Source organism: Hyaena hyaena, unplaced genomic scaffold, assembly GCF_003009895.1.
Source record: "Hyaena hyaena isolate Hyena2069 unplaced genomic scaffold, ASM300989v1 scaffold_176, whole genome shotgun sequence".
Lineage (NCBI taxonomy): Eukaryota > Metazoa > Chordata > Mammalia > Carnivora > Hyaenidae > Hyaena > Hyaena hyaena.
The window spans coordinates 2,176,916-2,199,550 of NW_024080809.1; the positions used below are offsets into that span (position 1 = coordinate 2,176,916).

The following is a 22,635-nucleotide window of genomic DNA, read 5'->3' on the forward strand; positions in this document are numbered from 1 at the left end:
CCCCCATCGCAATAGTTCTCCGTTCCTGCCTCTCCGTTCTACTTGCTCCGCACGGCTGTTAGAATGCTGCCTTTAAGACTGGCCTGTGAGAGGAGAAACGCAAGGTGTTAAAGGTCGGGCAAGTAGGCAGGGGGCAGCATGTATTAGATTGTTGGACCCAGAGTCCTCCAGACTGAGCCCGAGGCCGGGCTGATGCCTGAGGGGCAGTCAAGGCCCGGGCGTGTCTCTGCAGACAGTGATGCCTCCGTAGGCCCGGACGGCGCTAGGGACTGTGGGAGTGTAAGGGACAAAGGCCCTGTGCTTGGAGAGGAGCACTTCTCAGTCACAGGACCTCCTGCCTCTCTGGGCCTCAGTTTCCTCATCTACAAAATGGAGACAATAGCTGTGCCTCACAGGGTGGCTGTGATGGTCCAGTGGTTGCATGTGGAAAACACACTTAGATTAGTGCCCCATAAAGTAGGAATGATTTGCGTGTGTATTTTATGGTTAAGGTGATTATTATGCCTGCCTGTTGGGATTAGAGTAAGCACTATGTAGTTGTTTTCATAGGCAGAGGTGGGCCAGATGGGCACGATTTCATACGAGGGGAGTGAGACTTCTCCAGACCCTGACGACCAAAACCTCATGAAAAGGAATACCTACTTGATGAAATGTTTACAAGACCCACTGAAGGAGTTTTTAATGAGCACAGATAATGTATCAGGACTTGGGCGCTGTCCCAGAGAAACCATCCCTCGTGTTCTCCTTCCGGTATCTGAGAGCTTGCCTGTTGGGGGAAACGTGCGTGTTAAATAAGGAAGACACTCCGGAGAAGAAGGAAACTTTGGAGGCGACTTGTCGGTCACTGAACGGAAAGGTCGGGGAGAATGTGTAAAACGCCTGGGAGCTGGTAGGACAGCAGCCCCCTCGAGGGGTTTTTGAGGTTCAGGGCTGATGGCGCTTCTGGAGGGGAGTGCGAGAGCTCCCTGCTTCCCGCGGTGCCCGCGGCCGGTGGCGGTCTGTCGTCCCCCCCACCCCTCGCTCCCAGCTCTCCGTGTGCCCTTCGGCCTGGAGCCCGGTTTCTGGGCCTTCGCAGGGGGCATTGGCTGGCTGTCAAGTGTGCCTGTCAGCTGAGGCAGGAATCTTTTCTAGGCACTGTTCCGAGTCAGCCGGCCGGACAGGAGCAGCCCTGCTCCCGCCCAGGCGGCTCCCGGAGCTGAAGCGCTCCGCTCCTTCCCCAGTTTGTCTGGCTTCCCAGACAAGACCACTCCCCACCTGGCCAGGGGAGGCCAGGTCTGTGGCCCTGGGAGGCTGTTGGGAAGGTCTTATCTCCCCCGTGGCCTGACGAGGCCCCGTGGGATTGACCGCATCTCTGTCTGGCGGCCGCCTCGTGGCTGGGTCAGCTGAGGTCGGCCTTCCAGCCAGGCTGCCTCCCTGATCTCAGAGCCGTCTTCCTTGTGCTCAGCCGAGGAAGGGGTTCCTTTTCTCTCTGACCGACGGCGTGTTCTCTACACTCTTTCCGTCTCTTTGTTCCTCCTCTTCTCTGACCCTTTTCCCCTCTCACCTCCTTCTCCCCCCTGTTCCACCCTCTTCTCTGGAGTGCATTGTGCTGAAAACAGGGCTTCGGGGGGCCTGTTAGTGTCTTTGCCTGGCTCTGGATGCTGCCCTCTCTGTGGCCTCCCCCTCCCAGAATGGCTGTGTCCACGGGGCCTCCCTCTCTAGGGCTGCTGCCCCAGCCTCTGGCCACTGGCTGCCCAGGTCCAGTGAAGGCTCACTGCCCTCAGGATGGGGGGGGACCGCCTGGGGCAGCCGGTCCCTGCCGCTGGGCCGCTGTGGGCCTCTGTGGCAGAGCTCCTGTCCCACAGAGAGGCCAGCTTGGTCGCTCAGTCTGGCAGTGGCTTCCGTGTCCCTGCCTTCCTGCTGTACCTCTGACTTGTGGTGCGGTGGAGCTGCGCTCAGTGTGGGGGACAGGGTGGGAGCAGCGTGTGGGGGTGCGTACTGTCGGACACGGAGGACAAGTGGGGGACAGGAGGGCCTTCCAGGAACTTAGAGGCCGGCACATTTGTCCACGTCAAGGAGACCAGCGTGCTCAGGGCGAGCCGTCTGCTCAGGGAGCACTGCCCTCTCCCTGGGGCCTGCTCAGCCTCTGCGGGGCCTTTCTTGTTGGCTCTGTGCCGGGGTGCGGTGAGGGTCTCGTGAAAGCCAGTCCCTCTCTTCCCGAGCCTGTGGTCCTGTGCTCCCCCAGGGCGGATGAAGGAGGGGTTGGGGGTGCTGTTGCGGGGTAAGGCCTGGCACTGGCCGGTAGCACGGGGCAAGGCTGGAAGCCCCGGAGCAAGCACGGGAGACCAGGGGTTGGAGCTCGGCTCCTCGGGGACGGGCATGACCCGGGACCAGCCACTTCCTGGGCCCTGAGCACCCTCCTCCATCTCAGCAGGGGATCAGACGAAGGGTCCTCCGCTCCCAGTTCTACTGTGCCTTTAAGACACCTCACTGTCCTCCCCCTCAGTAAAACCAAGTCTTGTGCCTCTTGTGTTTCTCACACAGAAACGGTGTTTTGGGAGCAAATTCATTTTGGAGATGACCAGTGGGGGAGAGGGCGGGAGCTGCCTGACACGTGGGGCGGGCCTCCCGTGTCTCACCTCAGGAAAGAAACACGTTTCTTACATAAAACTATATTAAGGTGTCATAAAACAGCGAGTGAAGTGTAAGTTTAAATAGGTGGTAGCATTAAAGCTATTACTCATTACAGTATGTTCTTGACGTCTTTAATTGCAATAATCAGTTTTCAAAAAACAGCAGACTGAACAAATGCCCAACACTGCACAAAAGTGGGAAAAAATCAGAACCGAAGTACTTTGCGCCGACGTTGGGGAATGTGAGGTCTGAGCAAGAGCACGCCAGCTGGCGTGTCACTCGGGTTAAGGAGTACTTTGTGTGCAGACTCTTTTCCGGCTCCTCCTGTGTCTAAGAGAGAGGAGGGGTGATCGTGAGCTGACGCCGTGTACTTTCCTTCATTGCCCTCATCCTCGTCTGTTGTCCGAAACTTTCCGGATCCTTTTGAAGGTGTCTTAGAGGGGCTGCATGTCCAGCTCCTGTGGAGGGTGAGCTGCGGAGCCAGCAGAGACCTTCTTGGTGTGTTTGCTTCTTTATTCTTCCTGCGCACAGGTGGGCATTCCGGCACAGACGGCAGTGCCCGCCTCTTGTGTGCTGTTTGTGTTTTGCTTCTGAAAGCCCTTGAGCTCAAGTGGGGATTCCTCTTGCAGTCGACACTCACTGTGTCCTTTGTCGTTTTCCCTGTGTTTTCTAAGGATTAGGGAGATGCAGAGGGAGCTTTCTGTACAAGAGTTTCGGGGAGTTTGATTTGATACTGTAGCAGAGCAGGTAATGCTTTGAGGAGGTGTCAGGATACAAACGCTTCAGATTTCAGCTCTTTAAACAAACTGAGAGATGCAGGACTTCACCACCAAAGATACTGGTGTATGTTCAGATTTAAAAATAACTTTGTGCGCCAGAGCACAAAAACCAGGGGCTTGGGAATCATCGTGATCGACGTCTGCACCTTTCACTGCAGTCAGGCCTCGTGTCACTATGTTTTGACAGGAAAACTCTTTGGAGACACACAGTGAACGATGTGAGCCATGCGAGTGGCAGGGAGGAGGAGCCTGGAGCAAGTACTCCAGGGAAGGCGTTCCGTCTGGGCCACGGAGACCGTGGCCGCGACGCACAGGGGCTGGGGTTCTGGTCCAGGCTCTGCTCTGCAGGGCTGCGAGAGTTAGGACCGGACCCTGCCTAGTGTCACTAGGTGTCTTGAATACGGCTGTGGGACGTGGAGTCACCGGGGGTGCAGGTGCAAGCAGGGGTGTGTTGGGCTGGGATCCCATGTTTCCCTCCGTCCAGCTCCTGAGGGCTCAGCCCCAGCCCCTGCACCGGCTGGAGGGCGCTTCTCACCTGAAGGCTCACTAACCACCCCTCTGCTTGCCCCTTGACCCACCAGATGAAAGACACGGTGACAATGGATGCCGGGAGAGCCAACAAGGAGGCTGAAATCCTTCGAAAGCAGTGCAAGGCTCTGTGCCAGGAACTGAAGGAAGCCCTCCAGGAGGCGGACGTGGCCAAGTGTCGGCGGGACTGGGCCTTCCAGGAGCGAGACAAGATCGTGGCAGAGCGGGACAGCATCCGGTACAGGGAGCCCCTGGGCTGGTGTGGGCTCCCATCTCCCCATGGTGCGCGGGGTCTCTGGGGATGGTTGGAGTCACTTGCCACATGTCTAGGTAAGGTGGGAGTGACGTAGGTCCTTCCCCTCACCTGAGGTGGTGGCCTGGCCTCGCTTCATAGCGTTAGAAGTGTCCACTGCAGCCTAGGTGTCTACATGTGCATGGAGACTGGGCGAGACCCTCCCCCTGCCACGAGGTGGCACAAAGCCAGGTTTTCCTCTTAGGGGACTTCTGATGAAATGGACATTCTTTTAGTTGGTATTCTTTGGGCACTTCCTGTGTTCCAGGATCGTAGTTCCCGCATACAGGGAGACCGCATACAGGGACTCCCAGATGGGTGTGATGCCCCCGAGGGGCCAGCGCTGTGGGGGCCACAAGCAGCTTTGTTGGACAGGGCAGCAGGGAGGGACACAGTATGAATGGTGAATTCCAGGGCCACCCTGATGGGGGCAGCCAGAGCACTGGGAGGACAGGTGTGGCGTCTCCTCAGAAAGCATGAGCTTGAACTTGAGCGTAAGTGGAGGTTTTCCAGGTGGAGGAGGGGGATGGCTGTTGCAGCCTGAGGAAGCATGAGCAAAGACATGTGGTGTGCTCAGGGCAGGGACATGCCTGTGGACTTGGGGGTCACAGGAGAGGCGGCTGATGTGGTTCCTGAGGGCACACTGTAAGGGCCTCAAAAGGGAAGCCCAGGAGCGTAGCCTCAATTCTTGGCTGGGGCAGAGCCACGAGGGACTGTGGTGGTGCCAGTGGTGACTTGGTCCTTGAGAGTTTCCAGACGATCCCTTGTGGTTGTTTGGAGGAGAGATTGATGCCTGCCAGGGCTGCTCAGGAGGTGAGGGTTCCGGGTGGAGGGATTGGGGGCTGTGGCGAGGCGGGGACCGGCCCTTAGGTGCCGTCCTCTGACAGGATGCAGTTCTGGAGGTGACCCAGAGCATGCACTCCCCTGCTGCCGAGTCACCTGTCCCTGCCTTCTCTCTGAATGGCTGAGGTGGTGCTGCGGCCCCAGGAGCCACACATCCTGTGCTGGGGAGTTGTTAGGCCTGCACTTCGCACTCACCTGCACAGAGCTCAGGGCTGCACGAGGCATGACTCCTGTCCGTGGGGGGAGTTCTGTCTAGTTGTAGGCCGGGGGACAGCTCTGGAACTCTAGAAAGGCCTGCCTGTGGGTAGTTCTGAGGCACGTGGTAGGTGGTGGAATAGCGGGGCCTGCCTGGTGGGCTGGGGGTGGGGTGGGCATGCACCCAGGCTCATTGAGGGCAGAGCAGTGGGATGAGCACTGGATGTTCACAGCCTATTGCCCAGTAACTGTGGAGGTGTCTCTTTCCTGGTCCTCAGTGTCTGCTCTGTCCCTGGATGGGGTTGGCCTGGGTGGTTCCCCCTCCAGATTTTCACGTACTCCTGTGTATTTGGAGGCAAGACAGGCACCTGGGGTGTTTGGGAGCTAGGGCTACAGTCCACCATACGCCGTGAGTCCTCTGCCTCTGATCTTCACAGTGACCTTGGCCTCTGCCCTCTCTGCCAGGACGCTCTGTGACAACCTACGGAGGGAGCGGGACCGGGCAGTGAGCGAGCTGGCTGAGGCCCTGCGCAGCCTGGACGACACTCGCAAACAGAAGAATGATGTCAGCCGGGAGCTCAAGGAGCTCAAGTATGTTGGGGTGGGCGTCTGCCTGGGAGTGTGGTGGCCCCTCTCATGTCAGGGCAGGGCAGCCACCCGTGCTGGCCTGGCTGGCTGTCCCTTCACTGAGCCTTACTCTGTGTGTCTGTAGAATGGGTCTGAATGCCATCTCCATGTTGAGAGTTAAATAGAAATTCTTAGACCATCACGGAAGATAGCAGCCCTTTGGTGAGCGCACGGAGATGGGCAGGCACCGTGTGCAAAGGCACATAGGAAGGAAGGTTTCTGTTCAGAGGCAGTCCATTTAGGGATAGGCAAGCATGTACTGTCCATTCATTCATTCATTCATTCATAACCTTTCTACCTCATTCATTCACTAACTAACCCTACAAGGATTTACTGGGAGCCTGGACTGTTTGGGCCAGGCCTGTGGGAGGGCCTGGGGGCAGCAGCTGAGCAGGGGACCAGGTCTATGTCTGGGGGCTCACGGCACACAGGAGGAGACAGACCACCACTTCGCAGTCCATTCTGCCTGTGTCGTGTGGATACCCATGTGGGAGACACCTGGGTGTCAGACAGCCTCCCCTCGGTTACAGCACTGTGCCCAGGGCTGTGATTCGAGATATGGTGACCCTGAGCAGTGGATTGAAAATACAAAGATCAAAGTTAAAATGAGAGATTGACAGAACCCAGGAGCTGTCACTGTAGGGTAGAACGAGGCTCTCTTGAGAAGCAGTGGCTCTCTGTTCTGAGAAACTTGCTAAGCTGATAGAGCGGTGCAGGGCGGTGAGGAGCGTGAGTGTGCAAGCCTTGCTTGCTCAAGCAGCGCCTTTCAGATGGAGCGACAGCTTTCCCTCCCTCCCCATTCGGTAACACAGTCTTTTCTCTGCTGAAGTACTTTAGTACCTCTCTTACTTTGTGGGGGTATTTCTGGATTCTTCATTCTGTCCCGGTGATCTTTGTGTCTTTCTTCCTGCAATTCTGCACAGTCTCAATTACTGTAGCTATGAGAAAAAGTCTTAAAATCGAGTAGAGTGATTCCTCCCAAGTAATTTTTCATTTTCAGACTTGTTTAAGCTATTCTGATTCCTTACCTTTATCTCCCTGTACATTTTATAATAGTCTTGTCTGTATCCACAAAAAAGTCTTGCTGGCATTTCTCAAGGAATTGCATTAAAGGCCTGGATAACTTTGGGAAGAATTTGAGTCTTTTCTGAAAAACCTCCACGAAAACACCTTGATACCTAAGAAGACTTGGTGTGTGGCTCCAGATTTATTGGGAAGCTGGCAGGGAGGATAAGACAGAGAGGAATCCCCTCTAGCCCTCACAGTGGCCTTCTTCCCTTCCAAGCTGTGACTTGGGTGGGGTGTGTCGCCTCCCTGGGGACCATCGCATGGCCCTCTCTGTTCCTAGGGAGCAGATGGAATCCCAGCTGGAGAAGGAGGCCCGGTTCCGACAGCTGATGGCCCACAGCTCCCACGACTCGGCCATTGACACAGACTCCATGGAGTGGGAAACAGAAATTGTGGAGTTCGAAAGGGAGACGGTGAGCTGCCCTGATGTCTTTGCTTGCCTTCTGTCCTGACGCGAACGTTTTGCACACGGGAGAGAGGGGATGCCCCCCTTGTGGGGTTCCCCAGTTTCTCGGCCCTCAGTTTTGGGGCATGGGCTTTTCTTGCTGGGGTGTGTGCATCCTTTCCCTGCCCTTGTCTGAGCTGGGCTGTGGCAGGCTGGTGTCCGTGGCCCCTCCAGCAGCAGACGCTGGCACAGTACACGGAGGGCAGAGCAGGGCTCTTCTGCAGGGACGCGTGTCTGCAGTGGCTGACGGGCACATGCTCAGGGCTTCACCTGGGGACCGAGTGCCCCGTCAGACACGGGGAAGGGGCAGTCCTCACAATGGAGCGAGTGCCTTGAGGTTTCAGAGTGGAATGTTTCTAATCACTGCTTTGTAAAGTGTGTGGCTGCTGCTCTTTTGACAGGAGGATATTGACTTGAAAGCACTTGGGTTCGATATGGCAGAAGGTGTGAATGAGCCTTGTTTGCCTGGGGACTGTGGGATATTTGTCACTAAAGTGGACAAAGGAAGCATTGCTGATGGCCGCTTACGGTAAGCGTGGAGGAGGCCCCAGCTCTGGAGGGAAGGGGAGCCCCGACCCAGTGCATAGGACCCAGGGATCCAGGTGGCCGTTAAGTGAGTGTACCCTAGGGTCTGGAGACTCAAAGGCTTAGCTGCTAACATTGTCCTTAAAGGAGACTCTGTGGCTCACAAGGGCCTGTGTGTCTGACCTTTTCACAGGCCCCAGGTGCTGCCTTCACTTTTCTAGGTAGGAAAGGGCTCAGGCAATATGGGCGAGAGTGTAGGATGTGCGTCACATGCCCATTCAACGAAATAGCAACAAGAATAGACTACCGTTTGGGAAGTGCTGGTTTAAGCCCTTTGTATAATCAATTCAGTAATCTTTAAAACCCAGTGAGGTAGGTCTGTACTCTGCTCTTATCCCCGTTTTACAGATGAGGACACCGAGGTGTGGAGGCGCTAGGTCACACAGCTAGTAGGTGGTGGGGCCAGGATTTGCACCCAAGCGACCTGGCTCCAGCGTCCGTGAGTGTAGCTACTTGAGCCTCCTGAGAGGAGCTCTGTGTGGCAACAGCTTTCTGGCACTCGTCTCCCCAGACTGGAGAAGGGGGGCATGCCCACTGGTCCCAAGCCTGCGCGGGTGCTGACCTGGCTGTGCCCCTCCTCAGGGTCAACGACTGGCTGCTGAGAATCAATGACGTGGACCTCATCAACAAGGACAAGAAGCAGGCCATCAAGGCCCTTCTCAATGGGGAGGGGGCCATTAACATGGTCGTGCGGCGGAGGAAGTCCCTGGGCGGGAAGGTGGTCACACCACTGCACATCAACCTGAATGGGCAGAAAGGTAGTGGGCCTTTCGGGGTGAGCGGGGCATCCCAGGTGGCACGGTGCAGAGGGGGTGTTTCAGAGGTGCTGATGCTGTTAAATGCGGTGCATGCACACCCCCTGCAGGGGCCCTTCTGGGTCCTGGGTCTTGCTGGCCTCTGGGTGCTTGATTCACCAGACCAGACCTGACGGAGCCCCTGGGTGGTCTGACCCAGCCCTGGTGCTGGGATGGGCAGGTTGCTGTCTGTGAATGTTCCCTTCTTAAGTTTATCTCTTGAAGACGAGGTGAGAGGACCTGAGGGCCTCGCGCCCGGCGCGGGGGTTCACTGGGGACTGTCTGCGCCCACCCTGTGGTTCACAGACAGTGGCATCTGCCTGGAGAATGGCGTGTACGCTGCTGCCGTGATGCCTGGAAGTCCGGCCGCCAAAGAGGGGTCCCTGGCTGTGGGAGACAGGATTGTGGCGGTAAGCCTCGGGCCGTGCCGTCTGTCCCACGTGGGCAGTTAGAGGACATTTGAGAGGTCAAACAGGAAGTAGTGAAACAGAGTTTTTATGTTAACCTTGTTCTTTAAATGTGAACAAGCTTTTTCTTTTTACTGACAGTTTCCATTTATAGTAGAAAATCAGAAAATAGAAAGTTTAGGAAGAAAATAAGAATCCCTCTTATTGCTACCACCTATAGATTACCTTTATGAACATTTTAAATGTATTTCTCTACAGCCTGTATTCTGCACATGAATCTGTATTTAGGTCAGTTTAAAGAAGATATCATTTGCATGTGATTTAAAAAAAATCTTATTAAACGTTATATCCATTTATTTTTAAATTTCTTTTTTTATCACCAAAGTAAGACTTATGTGCCATATAATAGTGAAGCAATACAGAAATGTATAAAGTGGTAGTCTCCTCTTTTCCCTTCCATCCTGCTCCTGGAGAAAATCTTTGCCCCCACTCACAAGATGTGCTCCCAGCAGACCCTATGTTCTCATATAGATCTATGTACACAGATAAAGGTTTCTGGCTTTTGTTCGCTTTTTTTAATTTTTTTTTATTTTTTAACTTTTTTTATTTTTGAGAGACTGAGAAACAGAGCACGAGTGGGGAAGGGGCAGAGAGAAAGCGGGAGACACAGAATCCGAAGCGGGCTCCAGGCTCTGAGCTGTCAGCACAGAGCCTGACGTGGGGCTGGAACTCCCGAGTTTTGAGATCATGACGTGGGCTGAAGTCAGACGCTTAACCGACTGAGCCACTCAGGTGCCCCAGGTTTTTGTTTGCTTTTTAAGCAAATCATTCTCCAATTCCACATCATGGATACCAAATTAATCCTCGTTACTTCTATCCACTTCATGGTAATCAGTTGTGTGGTTATCTGTAGTTTAAAACATGCCCCCATTGTGAACAGGTACATTGTTTTGAGTTTCTGCCATTGCAAACGGTCCTGCCATGAACTTTACCTGTGTGTACAGCCCTTTAGGGGACACCCAGTGGCATTCCTGGTGATCAGGCCCCCAGAATGCGGTAAGGTTACGAAGTCTAATTTAGTATTTCTGACTTAACTCATTAAGATCGAAGTCTCTCTCTCACACACACACACACACACACACACACACACACAATCCCAGCTGTACAAACGGCACACATGATGATAATCTCTTCCTCTGCTTCTAGACTCCTCATCTCCCAGTTGCCATCCCAATAGCAATTATCATTAATAAGAATTTATTCTCTTCTCTTCCAGAAATATTCAAAGCATGTGTATCTCCCACTTCCCTTCCCTTCCCCTTCCTTCCCCTTCCCTCCACTTTCCTTCCTTCCACGTTCCCTTCCTCCTTCCCTTCTACCCCCTTCCCCCTTCCCTTCCTCCTTCCGTTCCCCCTTCCCTTCCTCCTTCCGTTCCCCCTTCCCTTCCCCCTTCCCAGGTGGGATCATATATTCTCAGTTGCAAACCTCATCTTTTGGTTCCCACTGTGTGCCCTGGAGATTCTTCTGGATTCACCGCTTTAGACCTGCCTGGGTCCTCTCAGTAACTGCATATTACTTAGGGACAGCTACTCAACCCGTTAACCCGCACACAGTCAGGACCTCTTTGTAGTGCAGCAAGGCTGTTGCCCCGCCCCTCCACAGGGACCCACAGAGTGAATTCCTGGGTGGGAGGTTGCCGGATCCGTCAGCATAAGCATTTAACATTTGGCATGATCTTTTCCCTTGTGATCAAAGAGACCGTGACCTTTTCGATCCCACCTGCAGTGTGTGGGGGAGTTCACTGCTTCACATCTTTGCCAGTGTTTTGCAGATTTTGGAGGATGCCAGAATTTATTTATTTATTTTTTTTAATTTTTTTTTTTTTAATGTTTTATTTATTTCTAGGAGAGAGAGAGACAGCGTGAGCAGGGGAGGGTCAGAGAGAGAGGGAGTCACAGACTGAAACAGGCTCCAGGCTCTGAGCTGGCAGTCAGCACAGAGCCTGACGCGGGGCCCGAACCCACGAACCGTGAGATCATGACCTAAGCGAAAGTCGGACGCTTAACCGACTAAGCCACCCAGGCGCCCCTGAGGATGCCAGAATTTAAAAGCAAGATGGTCATGGTGAAAAATGATAAGATGTGGAAAAGTTATAAAGAAAAAAAAACAACCAAATTAATCCATGAATCCAAACTAATCATTCTGCCTATTTTTTTAACTTTTGATTTTGAAATAAGTACAGAAATAATGCAATTATGATATTAAATAAAAAGTATTGAAAAATAGATAAAATGGTGAAGATAGTACAGATGGGTCCTATGTATGCTTCATGTAATTTTCCTTAGTGCTTATGTTTTACACGACTATATAATATCAAAACCAGGTGAATGATATTGGAACCACGTATGTATATTTCTACATCATTTTATTATGGTTTAAGTGACAAAAAAATTTTTTTGATCTACAGAGCTGTTCCACCTGGACAAAGATCCCCCTCGTGTTACCCCTTTATAGGAGCATCCACAGCCCTGCTCTCCACCCCCAATCCATAACCCCTGGCAGTTAATTTGCTCTCCATCTGTATACTTTTGTCATCTTGAGAACATTATGTATATCGAATTGTACAGTATGTGGCCTTTGAGATGGGGTCTTCCACCCGGCCTGATGCCATGAGGTCCATCAGGCGGCTGCGGGCCCTGTCAGTGTGTTCTTGCCTTCTGGGCAGTATTCCACGGTCTGGATGCACCCAGTCCAACTGTTCACTGTTGCGCATACATGTGTGTAAAAGCTCGGGATGCATCTGGGAGAAATGGGGACAGAGGTTCAGGCCTAAGGGATCGTGAGGACCTTCGTGAACAGTTTACGGAGGCCTTTCACACCATGATCTTGTTTTCAGTCTCCTCCTGCCCTAGGGGGCAGGGATGTAGTGAAGGAGTTCTGAGCCATGGTCTTCTGTCACACAGCCGGCAGCAGTAGGGCCTGGTTGTTCCCCCAGGATGCTTGGTGTTCTGGTCCCAGTCAGACGAGCACCTACCCTGAGAATGGTTGTAGGGCTCTGTCTTTTCTTTGCCCCGGAAGTGGCTAAACTGGATTCCTCAGGCCTTCTTGGGGAGGGGCTTTCTCTCCTTGCCAGCTCTAGACTTGGGCAGTGTATAGAACCAGGCCCACTGTCCAGAATGGGCTGGCAGAGACCCTGCGCTGGTGCTGGGCCTGACGGAGCTCTTTGTTTGTCCCTAGATCAATGGCATTGCACTGGACAACAAGTCTCTGAATGAGTGTGAATCTCTGCTGCGTAGCTGCCAGGACTCTCTGACCCTTTCCCTCCTGAAGGTAAGGGCCCTGCCCCACACCGGCTGCTCTCATAGGCCGCAGGGCAGGCAAAGCCTCAGCTCGGCTCCCGAGCCGCTACTCTGCATCCCTGGTACCCTTGGAAAAAGAGTATTGATTCACAAAGTGCAGGATGTGCATGAAGCCTGGTCCTGTTCTAAAAACAAAAACAGGGGCACCTGGGTGGCTCAGTCTGTGAAGCGTCGGACTCTTGGTTTCAGCTCAGGTCATGATCTCACGGTTCGTGGATTCCAGCCCTGTGTCAGGCTCTGCACTGACAGCATGGAGCCTGCCTGGGATTCTCTCTCTCCCTCTCTCTCTCTGCCCCTCCTCTGCTCTCTCTCTGCCTCTGAAAATAAATAAACTTAAAAAAAAATTTAAAACAAAAGCAAAACAAGACAGCTATGAAGGACATTTTGAGGACAGTGGGGGACGTTTGAATCTGGACTCAGTAATTTGGTGATCTTAGAACTTGTTGATTTTCTTGGGTACAGTGATGGTACTGGGGTTTATAGAAGCAAATGGCCTTATTTAGGAGAAGCACGTGCTAAAGTTGTTAGGGACGAGATGTCAAAATCTTTGTAACTTACTTTCAAATGTTCTGCAGTGTAGATAGGTACAGACAACTTGGTAAGATGCTGTTGAATCTAAATGGTGGATTTATGGACATTTGTTGTACTTTTACCTCAACTTTTCTGCATAGTTGAAAAGATTTATAATAGAGATTGAGAAAGATAGACTCTTCCACTTTCTTGAGAAATGTTTTTAAAGATTAATTATCTTAAAATTAGTAGACTTCTTTGGAGCAGTTTCAGGTTTATAGAAAAGTTGGACTAGTATAGAGAGTTCTCATATTCACCTCTATGCTTCCCCTGTTAGCATCTGGCATTAGTGGAGTTCATTTGTTGCAACTGATGAACCTATATATATACACACACACATGCACACGTACATATATATATATGTACATATACATATATTTTTAACATATCTTATTTTTTGAGAGACAAGAGAGTGAGGGGGGAGGGGCGAGAGAGAGAGGGAGACACAGAATCTGAAGCAGGCTCCAGGCTCTGAGCTGTCAGCAAAGATCCTGACGTGGGGCTTGAACCCATGAACCGTGAGATCATGATCTGTGCTGAAATTGGACGGTTAACTGACTGAGCCAACCAGCCGCCCCATCGATGAACCAATATTAATGTAATGGTATTTTTTTTAAGTTTATTTATTTTAGTAATCTCTACACTGAATGTGGGGCTCAAACTTAGGACCCTGATATCGAGCGTCGCATGTTCCACTGACTGAGTCTGCCAGGTGCCCCTGTATTAAAGTCCATAGGCGAAATGAGGAGTCACTCTTGGCGTTGTGCATTCTGTGGGTTTGGACAGGTGTATCCACCATCATAGTGTCATACGGAATAGCTTCACTGCCCTAGAAATCCTCTGTGTTCGCCATGTTGCTCCCTTCCTCTGTCTCCCCCGCCCAGTCCCTGGAGCCACTCGAGCCACTCATCCTTACTCTGTCTCCATGGTTCAGCCTTGTCCGGGATGTCACATTTCTGGAATCACTCAGTATGGTGCCTCTTTGGATTGGCTTCTTCGACTTAGTAATATGCATTTAAGTTTGCTCCATGTCTTCTCGTGGCTTGATAGCTCATTTCTTTTAATTGCTGAATAATTTAAAGTTACGTGAGTGTACTACATGATATAGACTTTTAATAATGAATCCTTTTTAATCTAACAATTAAAAAGAAATACAGGCAGGGCATTATGTAGGCAAAGTGCAGAGAGTGCTCAAAGTCTCCCCTGCGGGTTCACGGTGGCCGGGGCCAGGAGAGAGCCCTGGTCAGGGAGAGGTGCGCATGCACCTTGGACTAGCCGTCTCTGGATGTGTGTGGCCCGCCGCTGACCCTCACTCCCCCGTAGGGCCGGTGTGCAGTGGCAGCACAAAGCCTGGTGGTCTTACCTGTTGTTTCTCACTCTCTGCAACCCTCTCACAGGTGTTCCCTCAGAGCTCTTCGTGGAGTGGCCAGAACATCTTCGAGAACATCAAGGACTCCGATAAGATGCTGAGCGTCCGAGCCCACGGCCCCGAGGCCCAGGCCCCGAATAAACGGAGTCTGTTGCAGCACAATAACTCCACGCAGACGGACATCTTCTATGCGGACAGGCTGGAGGACAGGAGGGAGCCGGGTCCCCCGGGAGGCAGCAACTCTTTCCTGCACAAGCCCTTCCCTGCGGGACCCTTCCCAGTCTCCCCCCAGGCCTGTCCCAGCGCCTCCGAGCGCAGCCTCAGCTCCTTCCGCTCAGACACCTCTGGGGAGCGTGGCTATGGGCTGGTGGATGTGCGTAGCCGGCGACCACTGCTGCCCTTCGACACAGAGGGGGGCCCCTGCGGGGCGGCAGAGGCCCCCCTGGATAAGACAGAGCCCGAGAGCTCCAGCAGCGGTGGGACCTGGCCCAAGGCCGTGCTCGGCTCCACAGCAGGGCCCGAGAAGCTCTCTGTTTATAAGAAGCCAAAGCAAAGAAAGTCTATCTTTGACCCTAACACTTTCAAACGCCCCCAGACTCCCCCCAAAATAGACTACCTGCTCCCAGGCCCTGGGTCTACTCACTCCCCACAGCCCTCCAAGAGGGTGGGGCCTCTGACGCCCCCAAAACCTCCCAGGAGGAGTGACTCTATTAAGTTCCAGCACAGACTGGAAACCAGCTCCGAGTCTGAGGCTACGCTGGTGGGCAGCTCCCCGTCCGCCAGCCCCCCGAGCGCACTGCCCCCCGGCGCGGACCCTGGGGACCTCACCCACACCTCACCCCCTCGCAAGGCCAGAGTCCGCATTGCTTCCAGCTACTACCCTGAAGGAGACGGGGACTCCTCCTATCTGCCTGCCAAGAAGTCCTGCGACGGGGACCTCACCTCCCAGAAGATGGACGAGCTGGGGCAGAAGCGCCGTCGTCCAAAGTCTGCTCCCAGCTTCCGGCCCAAGCTGGCTCCAGTAGTGATTCCTGCGCAGTTCCTGGAGGTGGAGCTCAACCCTGGGGTCGGCGCGGGGGAAGGCATGGGGAGGGGCCCTGAACCTCTGTCCCCAGCCTCACATTCAGCCCTGGCTCCTTCGCCTTCATTCTAAGCACCTCCCCGAGGACGGGGTGGCTGGCAGGTGCCTTGGGAAGGAGCCCTCCTTAGGAGGTTGGAAGGTAACGTAGGGGGCATGCGCATTAGTGGGCATCTGACGCCAAGACAGGAACACTTTCTCGCGTATGGTATTTGATTTACTTTCTCAACAAGAAGCTTTTGAACTTGCACAATAAAAGCAAGTGACATGGCCCTGCCGAGAAGGATCTGGGGAGCCAAGACAGCGCCTGTGAGGCGGCCAGCTTGTTTCTGTGGGTATTGTAGTTGTTTCCAGATGGGAGAGCTTGCTGTGGGCTGCAGAACAAATCCATGCCACCCTCTGCAGACAGAGACCCTGGCACAGCCATGCAGGTTTTGAGGAGCTGTTACATACGTGTGCCCAAGGCACCGGTGCTGCCCACCTCCTGCACATCATCTGTTTACGTGAGAGAACAGATTGTTTCTCTGTGGTTCCCTTCCAGAGTAGTTTCAAGAGAGGTTCTTCCCTTCTAGGTGTGTAAGGCGACGACTGTCCCATCATGTGTCTGACTGGGAGAGCCAGTGCGTAGGGGACAGACTTGCCGATGCCTGTGCGTTTCCATCTCCAGCCACTGTCTCTCCTCTTTGGTTCTGCAGGAGCAGAAGTGTGTCCCGGCCGGTGGGGAGCTCTGCCCAGAGCTTCAGGAATGGTCTCCTTACTCGCCGGGGCACCCCGGCCGGCACAGCAACCCCCCATTCTACCCCGGCAGGGCATCTGTGGGTGAGTCGCTGGGGCTGGGGAGGAGGGTCTGTGGTGGGCACACAGGGCTGAGCCGTCCCAGAGAGAGTGGAGGCAGTCATGTCAAGGTGCCACCGTGTGTCCTCAGCCCTGAGGCCCACAGAACTAGCAATGACCACCCTGTCTGAGATGTTTAATCTTCTATCGTGGACATTTCTTAGCTTTTCAGAGCACCTCCCCATAGCGGCCTGGGAAATAGGAAGCCATGAAGTGAGTTCTCCCATTTTATAGATGCAGCAAGCCAATAGCTTGCACAGGTCTGGAGCTGGCTGGGTGCTTTGGGATGATTGTCCTTACCTGGCCCGTTTCTAGGTACTGTTCCCCGGAGCATGACCCCGAGCACCACTGTGAGCTCCATCCTGAGGAATCCCATCTACACCGTGCGTAGCCACAGGGTTGGCCCATGCAGCTCTCCGCCGGTGCCCAGAGAGGTTGGCCCCCAGGGTCTGCACCCCAGGTATGTGACGTCACCCCCCGCTTCCCGGCATGCCAGCCGGCCAAACCCATGTGCACGTAAAGCTGCTGGGCACAAAGTGTCCATGGGCAGAGAAGCATCCCTGCGAAGCCAAGAAGGGGCTGGTTAGAGCAGCCCTGGGGTCCCAGGAAGAGTGAACTTTAGGGTGCTCTCTTCACTCACCAACAAGGAGCTTGAAAGGGGTGCCTGGGTGGCTCAGTCAGTTAAGCATTCAGCTTTGGTTCAATCTCACGGTTCGTGGGTTCAAGTTCCACATCAGGCTCTCTGTTGTCAGCACAGAGCCTGCTTTGGATCCTCTGTGTCCCCCCCCTCCCTGCCCCCGCCTGGCCCTCCCTGCTGGTTCTTTCTCTCTCACAATAAATTTAAAAAAAAGAAGAAAGAAAAGGCATTTACCTTGTCTCATTTAATTGCCACAGTGACCTTGCAAGCTAAGGACTGTTGTTGTCTCTGGTTTATAGATGAGGAGACTGAGACTTAAAAAGGGAATGGACTGGCTCAGGGTTACCCTTTCCTTCATTCACCTGTTTGACAAGTTTTTTTTTTTTTTTTTTTTTTAATTTTTTTTTTTTTTTTTTTTTTTTATATGTTTTATTTATTTTTAGGAGAGAGAGAGACAGCGCGAGCAGGGGAGGGTCAGAGAGAGAGGGAGTCACAGACTGAAACAGGCTCCAGGCTCCAGGCAGTCAGCACAGAGCCTGACGCGGGGCTCGAACCCACGAACCATGAGATAATGACCTAAGCGAAAGTCGGACGCTTAACCGACTAAGCCACCCAGGCGCCTCATGTTTGACAAGTTTTAATTGAGCAACTACTATGTGGCATGGACTGTTGTAGTTCCAGGGGACTGTACAGCGGAGGACTAGACCAGGGAGCTTCTTTCCACGTGGGCTTTATGTCGGAGGGTGGGAGGCAGACAGAAAAATGAAAGGAACAATACCAGCTGGTGCTGAGGAGCTCTGAAGTCCGTAGAACGGAGCGACCAGCTAGGCCGTGACTTGGAAGAGCGTGGACAGTTAGATTGGGTGGATGAGAGGGCCCTGTGGTGGGGCGGAGCGGGGATGCTACCGTGATCTGGAGGCTGGGACGAGGTCAGCCACATAAGACTTGGGTGGAGTCCCCAGGAAGAGGGCCTTAGGAGACGCAGCCCAGGCACCTGGGAACGGTGTGGTGGCCTGGCACCGAGCGGGGAGCTTGGCACGGGTACAGCGAGTCAGGGGAAGAGCTCAGGTTGTAGGGCCCAGGTCCTGTAGAGCCTGCAGCTGTGATGCAACGTTTGGAGTTGTTCCTCGGCTAGGCTGTAGGTGGGGAAGAGACACGGTCTCCTTCCATAGCTGGAAAAGGACATCGTTGGGCCTGATTCGAGGCCCGCCTGATGTGGGTGATGCCTGGGCTCTCCCCCCTCCAGCGTCCTAGGCAGCCATCCTGAGTGAGGTGTGCAGGTCCCTGTCCAAGGTCCTTGGTGCCCCTCCAGCCTCCCCCGCCCATACTGGAGGAGGGACTCCACTACTCCAGACGCAGGCAGGGTCAGGGCCTGTTTTCCCCGGTAGAGCCGGGTCCTGGTGCAGGGCCAGGGTGGGCATACCACTCCTCTACCTGCACAGCCCTTTCCGTAGGAGGGGCCCTCGCTGGATGATGCCTCTGAGCATGGCAGTCTGTTGTCCCCAGCTAATGGCAGGTGGCTCCTGTACCTCCCTTCCGTGGGCCAGGGAGGCGTTGGGCCAGGCCTGCTGCTGGTGTCTCCCCAGTGGCTGTGTCGGTCCTGGTCTTCCTCCCCAGAGCCTCACCTGTCTGGTTCTCTTGCAGCGTCCAGCACCAGGGACGCCTGAGCCTGGATCTGAGCCACAGGACTGGCAGTGACTACTCAGAGATGAGAGCCTCCCATGGGTCCAACTCTCTGCCCTCCAGCGCCCGCCTTGGTAACTGTGCCACAGGACCTTGTCACCTTAGCGGGCCCAGGCCTTGTTTCCTCTCTGCGGGCATCCTCGTGGCCAGGCCTCCAGGTGGCCTGCCCCTGTGGGCCCTTCCCTGCTCCCGTGTTGCACTCAGTCATCTCCCTTAGCCTCTGTGTCTCTTAGGGCTTCCCTACCAGCCACAAGCTGGTTCTAGGTGACCCCTTGGCCCACGAGACTTGCTTCCTGTCCTGAGCTTATCAGTGATCCTGGGGGTCTGTAGTACTGTTCCCTTGTGAGAGATGCAGCCCACGGGGAGAGACTGGCAGGTCCCTCACACAGGGACTGTGGTGCCCCTCCCAGCGATGTGGAGTGGAGGCAAGCAGTCCCCTCTGCCACTTGGGTTACTGTCCCTGATCCGGGGTGGGAGTGAGATTTGTGGGATTCTGCTCTGGAAGAGTCCAGGCCTGCAGAGTTTACTCAAATACCGCATGTTAAATATCTGCTTTCCTGAATTGTTGCACGTTTGGGCCCCCTCGGGGGTGAGTGGCAGGGCCTGCTTTGCATGGGTCCGGACTCTGCCTCTTTCCTGACTGCTAAAGGGATGGTGAGGGAGCCGGGGGCGGTGTTCAATCACAGGCCTGACGCTCTGTCCCCTCATGGAAACATAGGGTCTTCGAGCAACTTGCAGTTCAAGGCGGAACGCATTAAAATCCCGTCAACACCAAGATACCCGCGGTCGGTTGTGGGCTCCGACAGAGGTGAGGGCTGGGCATTCCCTCCTTGCTGGCCGGCTCACTCTGGCCTCGTGGCATGCGGTGTCTGGGTGCAGTGGGTAACCTCGTCCTCGTCCTGGCCAATCCGTGCATGCTGGCTGAGCCCGGCCTCAAGCCTGGTGACGTGGGGGATAGAGACGCCACGTGGAGCCGGGCACCTGAATTCAAGGCCATACGGTGTGACCATGGTGTGGGGCTGTGTGCCTGGATCCCGTCTCCCTCTTGGTCTTGGCCTCGGGAGAACGGAGGTATGAGGCTGCGGCCTGAGTTGTTACCTGGTACCTCTCCCGCAGGTTCGTTGTCACATTCCGAGTGCAGCACGCCTCCCCGGTCACCCCTGAGTATCGACACGCTGTCCTCGTGTAGCCAGTCCCAGACCTCCGCCTCCACGTTGCCCAGGATTGCCGTCAACCCCGCGGCCCTTGGGGAGCGGAGGAAGGACAGGTGAGCAGCACTGCCTCGACCCTGCTCCATGCCATGGGCGTGGCAGTGGGCGGTGTGTCCCTGCAGGGGCCGTGGCTTGTTGGGGGAAGAAGCGGGTGTGGGTGGGTTCCGGCGGGTGGATCCCAGGGCCAGGCCGCTCTGCTTTGGGCCACCTAGTGTTCTCTGGTGCTGTGCTGCCCCGGGACTTCGCCAGGAAGTCCTGAGGGCACGGGGTGCAGGAGAGGGGTGGTGTGCATGGGGGGCAAAGCCGGGAGAAGGTCGGCTCTTCCCCCTGAATGTCCACGAGAGGGCGTGAGCTGCAGCAAGTGATACTGGGCCACCTGGCGGTGATGATGCTATGGCACCATTCACAGCTTCCCTGGCCCTCGAGGAAGCACTTTCATGTCATAAGTCAGGAAACTCTCACAGACCTCATGAGCATCATCCTCATCCTCATCCTCATCGGCTCTGTTTTACAGATAAGGCACCTGAGGCCAGAAGGTTGGAGGGACTGTCTGTGGTTCCGTGGTTGGTGACTAGCCTGCCTTCATTAGAATCAGGACCCATTCTTATCCTTTGCTTTCTGGCCTCAGAACCACACCTGCATCTGAACCACCCGCACTTCCAGGCTTTTTTTTTTTTTTTTAAGTTTATTTATTTTGAGACAGAGAGAAAGAGTGCTTGCGCACACTCGAGCAGAGGAGGGGCAGAGAGAGAGGGAGAGAGAATCCCAAGCAGGCTCCACACAGTCAGCACAGAGCCCAACTTGGGGCTCGATCTCACGAACTGAGAGATCATGACTTAACCGACTGTGCCACCCGGGCGCCCCCACCAAGCTTTTTATTGTGAAATAAAACATATGTAAAGCACAGGGGGAAAAAAAAAGTATATAAAGCACAGAAGTATAGCTTAGGCATTTATTGGTTCACTCTAAGATGCTGGCTACCCTGCTGAGATTTCAGGTTAACTTTAGGCTGATCTCAGTCCACATGTGCTTCCCCTGAGGGGTCCCTCACTACCCCCACAAGCTCTGCACACCTCACCCAACTCTCTTGTTCTTCAGGGTAGAATTTACCAGATCATACTTAGAGTTAAGAGATCCTATCCAGATCCTTAATCTTCAGAAGATCTGATGAAACTCACACTTGGCTTTATTGTATCACTTAAAAGGAACTCCAAAATGCTGAGGGCCCTTGTCGCTGTGAGCCACAGAACGGACCCTGCAGGGTGGGCCCAGCATTAGGGAAATCGTTTGACTTGAAAGTCTGAATTTGTGCAACAACCTAACAAGTAATGTAAGAACCTAGCAAATACTAAATGGAGCATAGACGTATACCTAAACACCCACGCACCTTGGGCCAGAGAGAAGCTTCTGGGATTGTCTCACCCACGTGATGCACACGGGAGCACAGACCTGCACTAAGTCCTGGGTCTGCTGGGTGGTCTTCCTTAAGCCCAGCTCCTGTCACTGAGAAGCGAGATGACAACTGAAGCGAGTTCCCTGGAAGCAGAAAGAGCCTTGTCACCTGCAGTCAGATGGCCCCTCGGTTCTGCAGCATACAGAGAATGAGGCACTGCTCTGGGGAGAGAAAAGTGTCCACGTTCCCGCCTGCACGGTGCTTACGGTCTCATTAGAGGCATGAAATTTAACACATGTGGCCCGACTGAAGAAAATGTAGCTGCTTTCCCCCCAATTCTAATGTACATTGTCATAGAACTTCTCATTATAGAAAAGGGGGGAAATTAGGAAGGTGGAAGAGAAGTCACATATAATCTCAATCGAAGATGTGGTCTGTTCCCCTTTGGTTAAGTGTGTGCATGTACGTTGCTTCAAGACATGTTTTATTTTCTATACACAAACACTTGTTTCAAGGTATTTGTAATCTGGTGAAGTATGCTTTATTAATCTCTTTCACAAAGCAGCCTTATTCTGAGAAGATTCTTGTGCCTCCCATAAGATGTTGAGATCATTCAGGGGATGAAAGAGTTAAGGATTACCTCAAGTCCCCTCACTAGAGGCGCCATCGTTAATGTTTTGGTGGGGCCCTTCCTAGAGACCCCTCCACACGTGAGGAGACATGTGTATGTGTACAGATGGATATAAATGGGGTTACGCCCACCCATGTGCTCACGCAATATGGCCTTCTGTGTCTTTCCATGTTGGCAAATCCTGATCCGTGTCCTTGATAACGGCCTTGTGGCTTCTGTTGTATGACTCTTACTGTGATTCAGTTACCTCCTGCTTTATTGAGATGGAAGTGGGTTTTGGAGGGTGGAACACAGGAAGGGTGATCGGTGGGGGATGAGGAGCCCCAGAGCAGAATCGAAATCTGCCTGCACCTGCTGTGCTGTCCTCCAAGGCTGGCTGGGGGTGTGCGGATGGTGTGGCAGCTGCTGGGTCAGGGTTGTTATAACTCCAGACAGCTAGTGCTCTGATATGTGTTGAGTCTGGAAGTGACCAAGGGTGCGGGCCAGGGACGGAAGCGTCTGAGCTGCAGGGTCAGTGAGGGCATTGCGGCTGCGTGAGTTTGGGAGGAGGAGAGGGCGGGAGAGGTGAAGGGATGAGTCAAGAAGGAATTTGGTCTCAGATCGCCAGAGCACCGAGCTCTGGACAGTGGGGTCCCAGCCCGAGACCCTCTGAGCAGGAGAGACAGCTGTGCCTCTGGGTGGCAGAGGTGGGACT

General features: G+C 53.9%; 1 protein-coding gene across 2 annotated transcripts in view; it reads left to right on the plus strand.

Moving 5' to 3' along the window:
- Positions 1 to 22,635, plus strand: part of DLG5 (discs large MAGUK scaffold protein 5) — a 125,159-nt gene that overhangs the window by 78,248 nt on the left and 24,276 nt on the right. For both annotated transcript variants that reach the window (XM_039240520.1, XM_039240521.1), the window contains exons 8-20: positions 3,974 to 4,158; positions 5,716 to 5,841; positions 7,226 to 7,358; positions 7,792 to 7,919; positions 8,558 to 8,733; positions 9,076 to 9,179; positions 12,414 to 12,506; positions 14,503 to 15,522; positions 16,248 to 16,371; positions 16,702 to 16,846; positions 18,668 to 18,780; positions 19,425 to 19,514; positions 19,823 to 19,973. In XM_039240520.1, the coding sequence (XP_039096451.1) occupies positions 3,974 to 4,158; positions 5,716 to 5,841; positions 7,226 to 7,358; positions 7,792 to 7,919; positions 8,558 to 8,733; positions 9,076 to 9,179; positions 12,414 to 12,506; positions 14,503 to 15,522; positions 16,248 to 16,371; positions 16,702 to 16,846; positions 18,668 to 18,780; positions 19,425 to 19,514; positions 19,823 to 19,973 (2,588 nt within the window). The remainder of the gene's footprint in view (positions 1 to 3,973; positions 4,159 to 5,715; positions 5,842 to 7,225; positions 7,359 to 7,791; positions 7,920 to 8,557; positions 8,734 to 9,075; positions 9,180 to 12,413; positions 12,507 to 14,502; positions 15,523 to 16,247; positions 16,372 to 16,701; positions 16,847 to 18,667; positions 18,781 to 19,424; positions 19,515 to 19,822; positions 19,974 to 22,635) is intronic.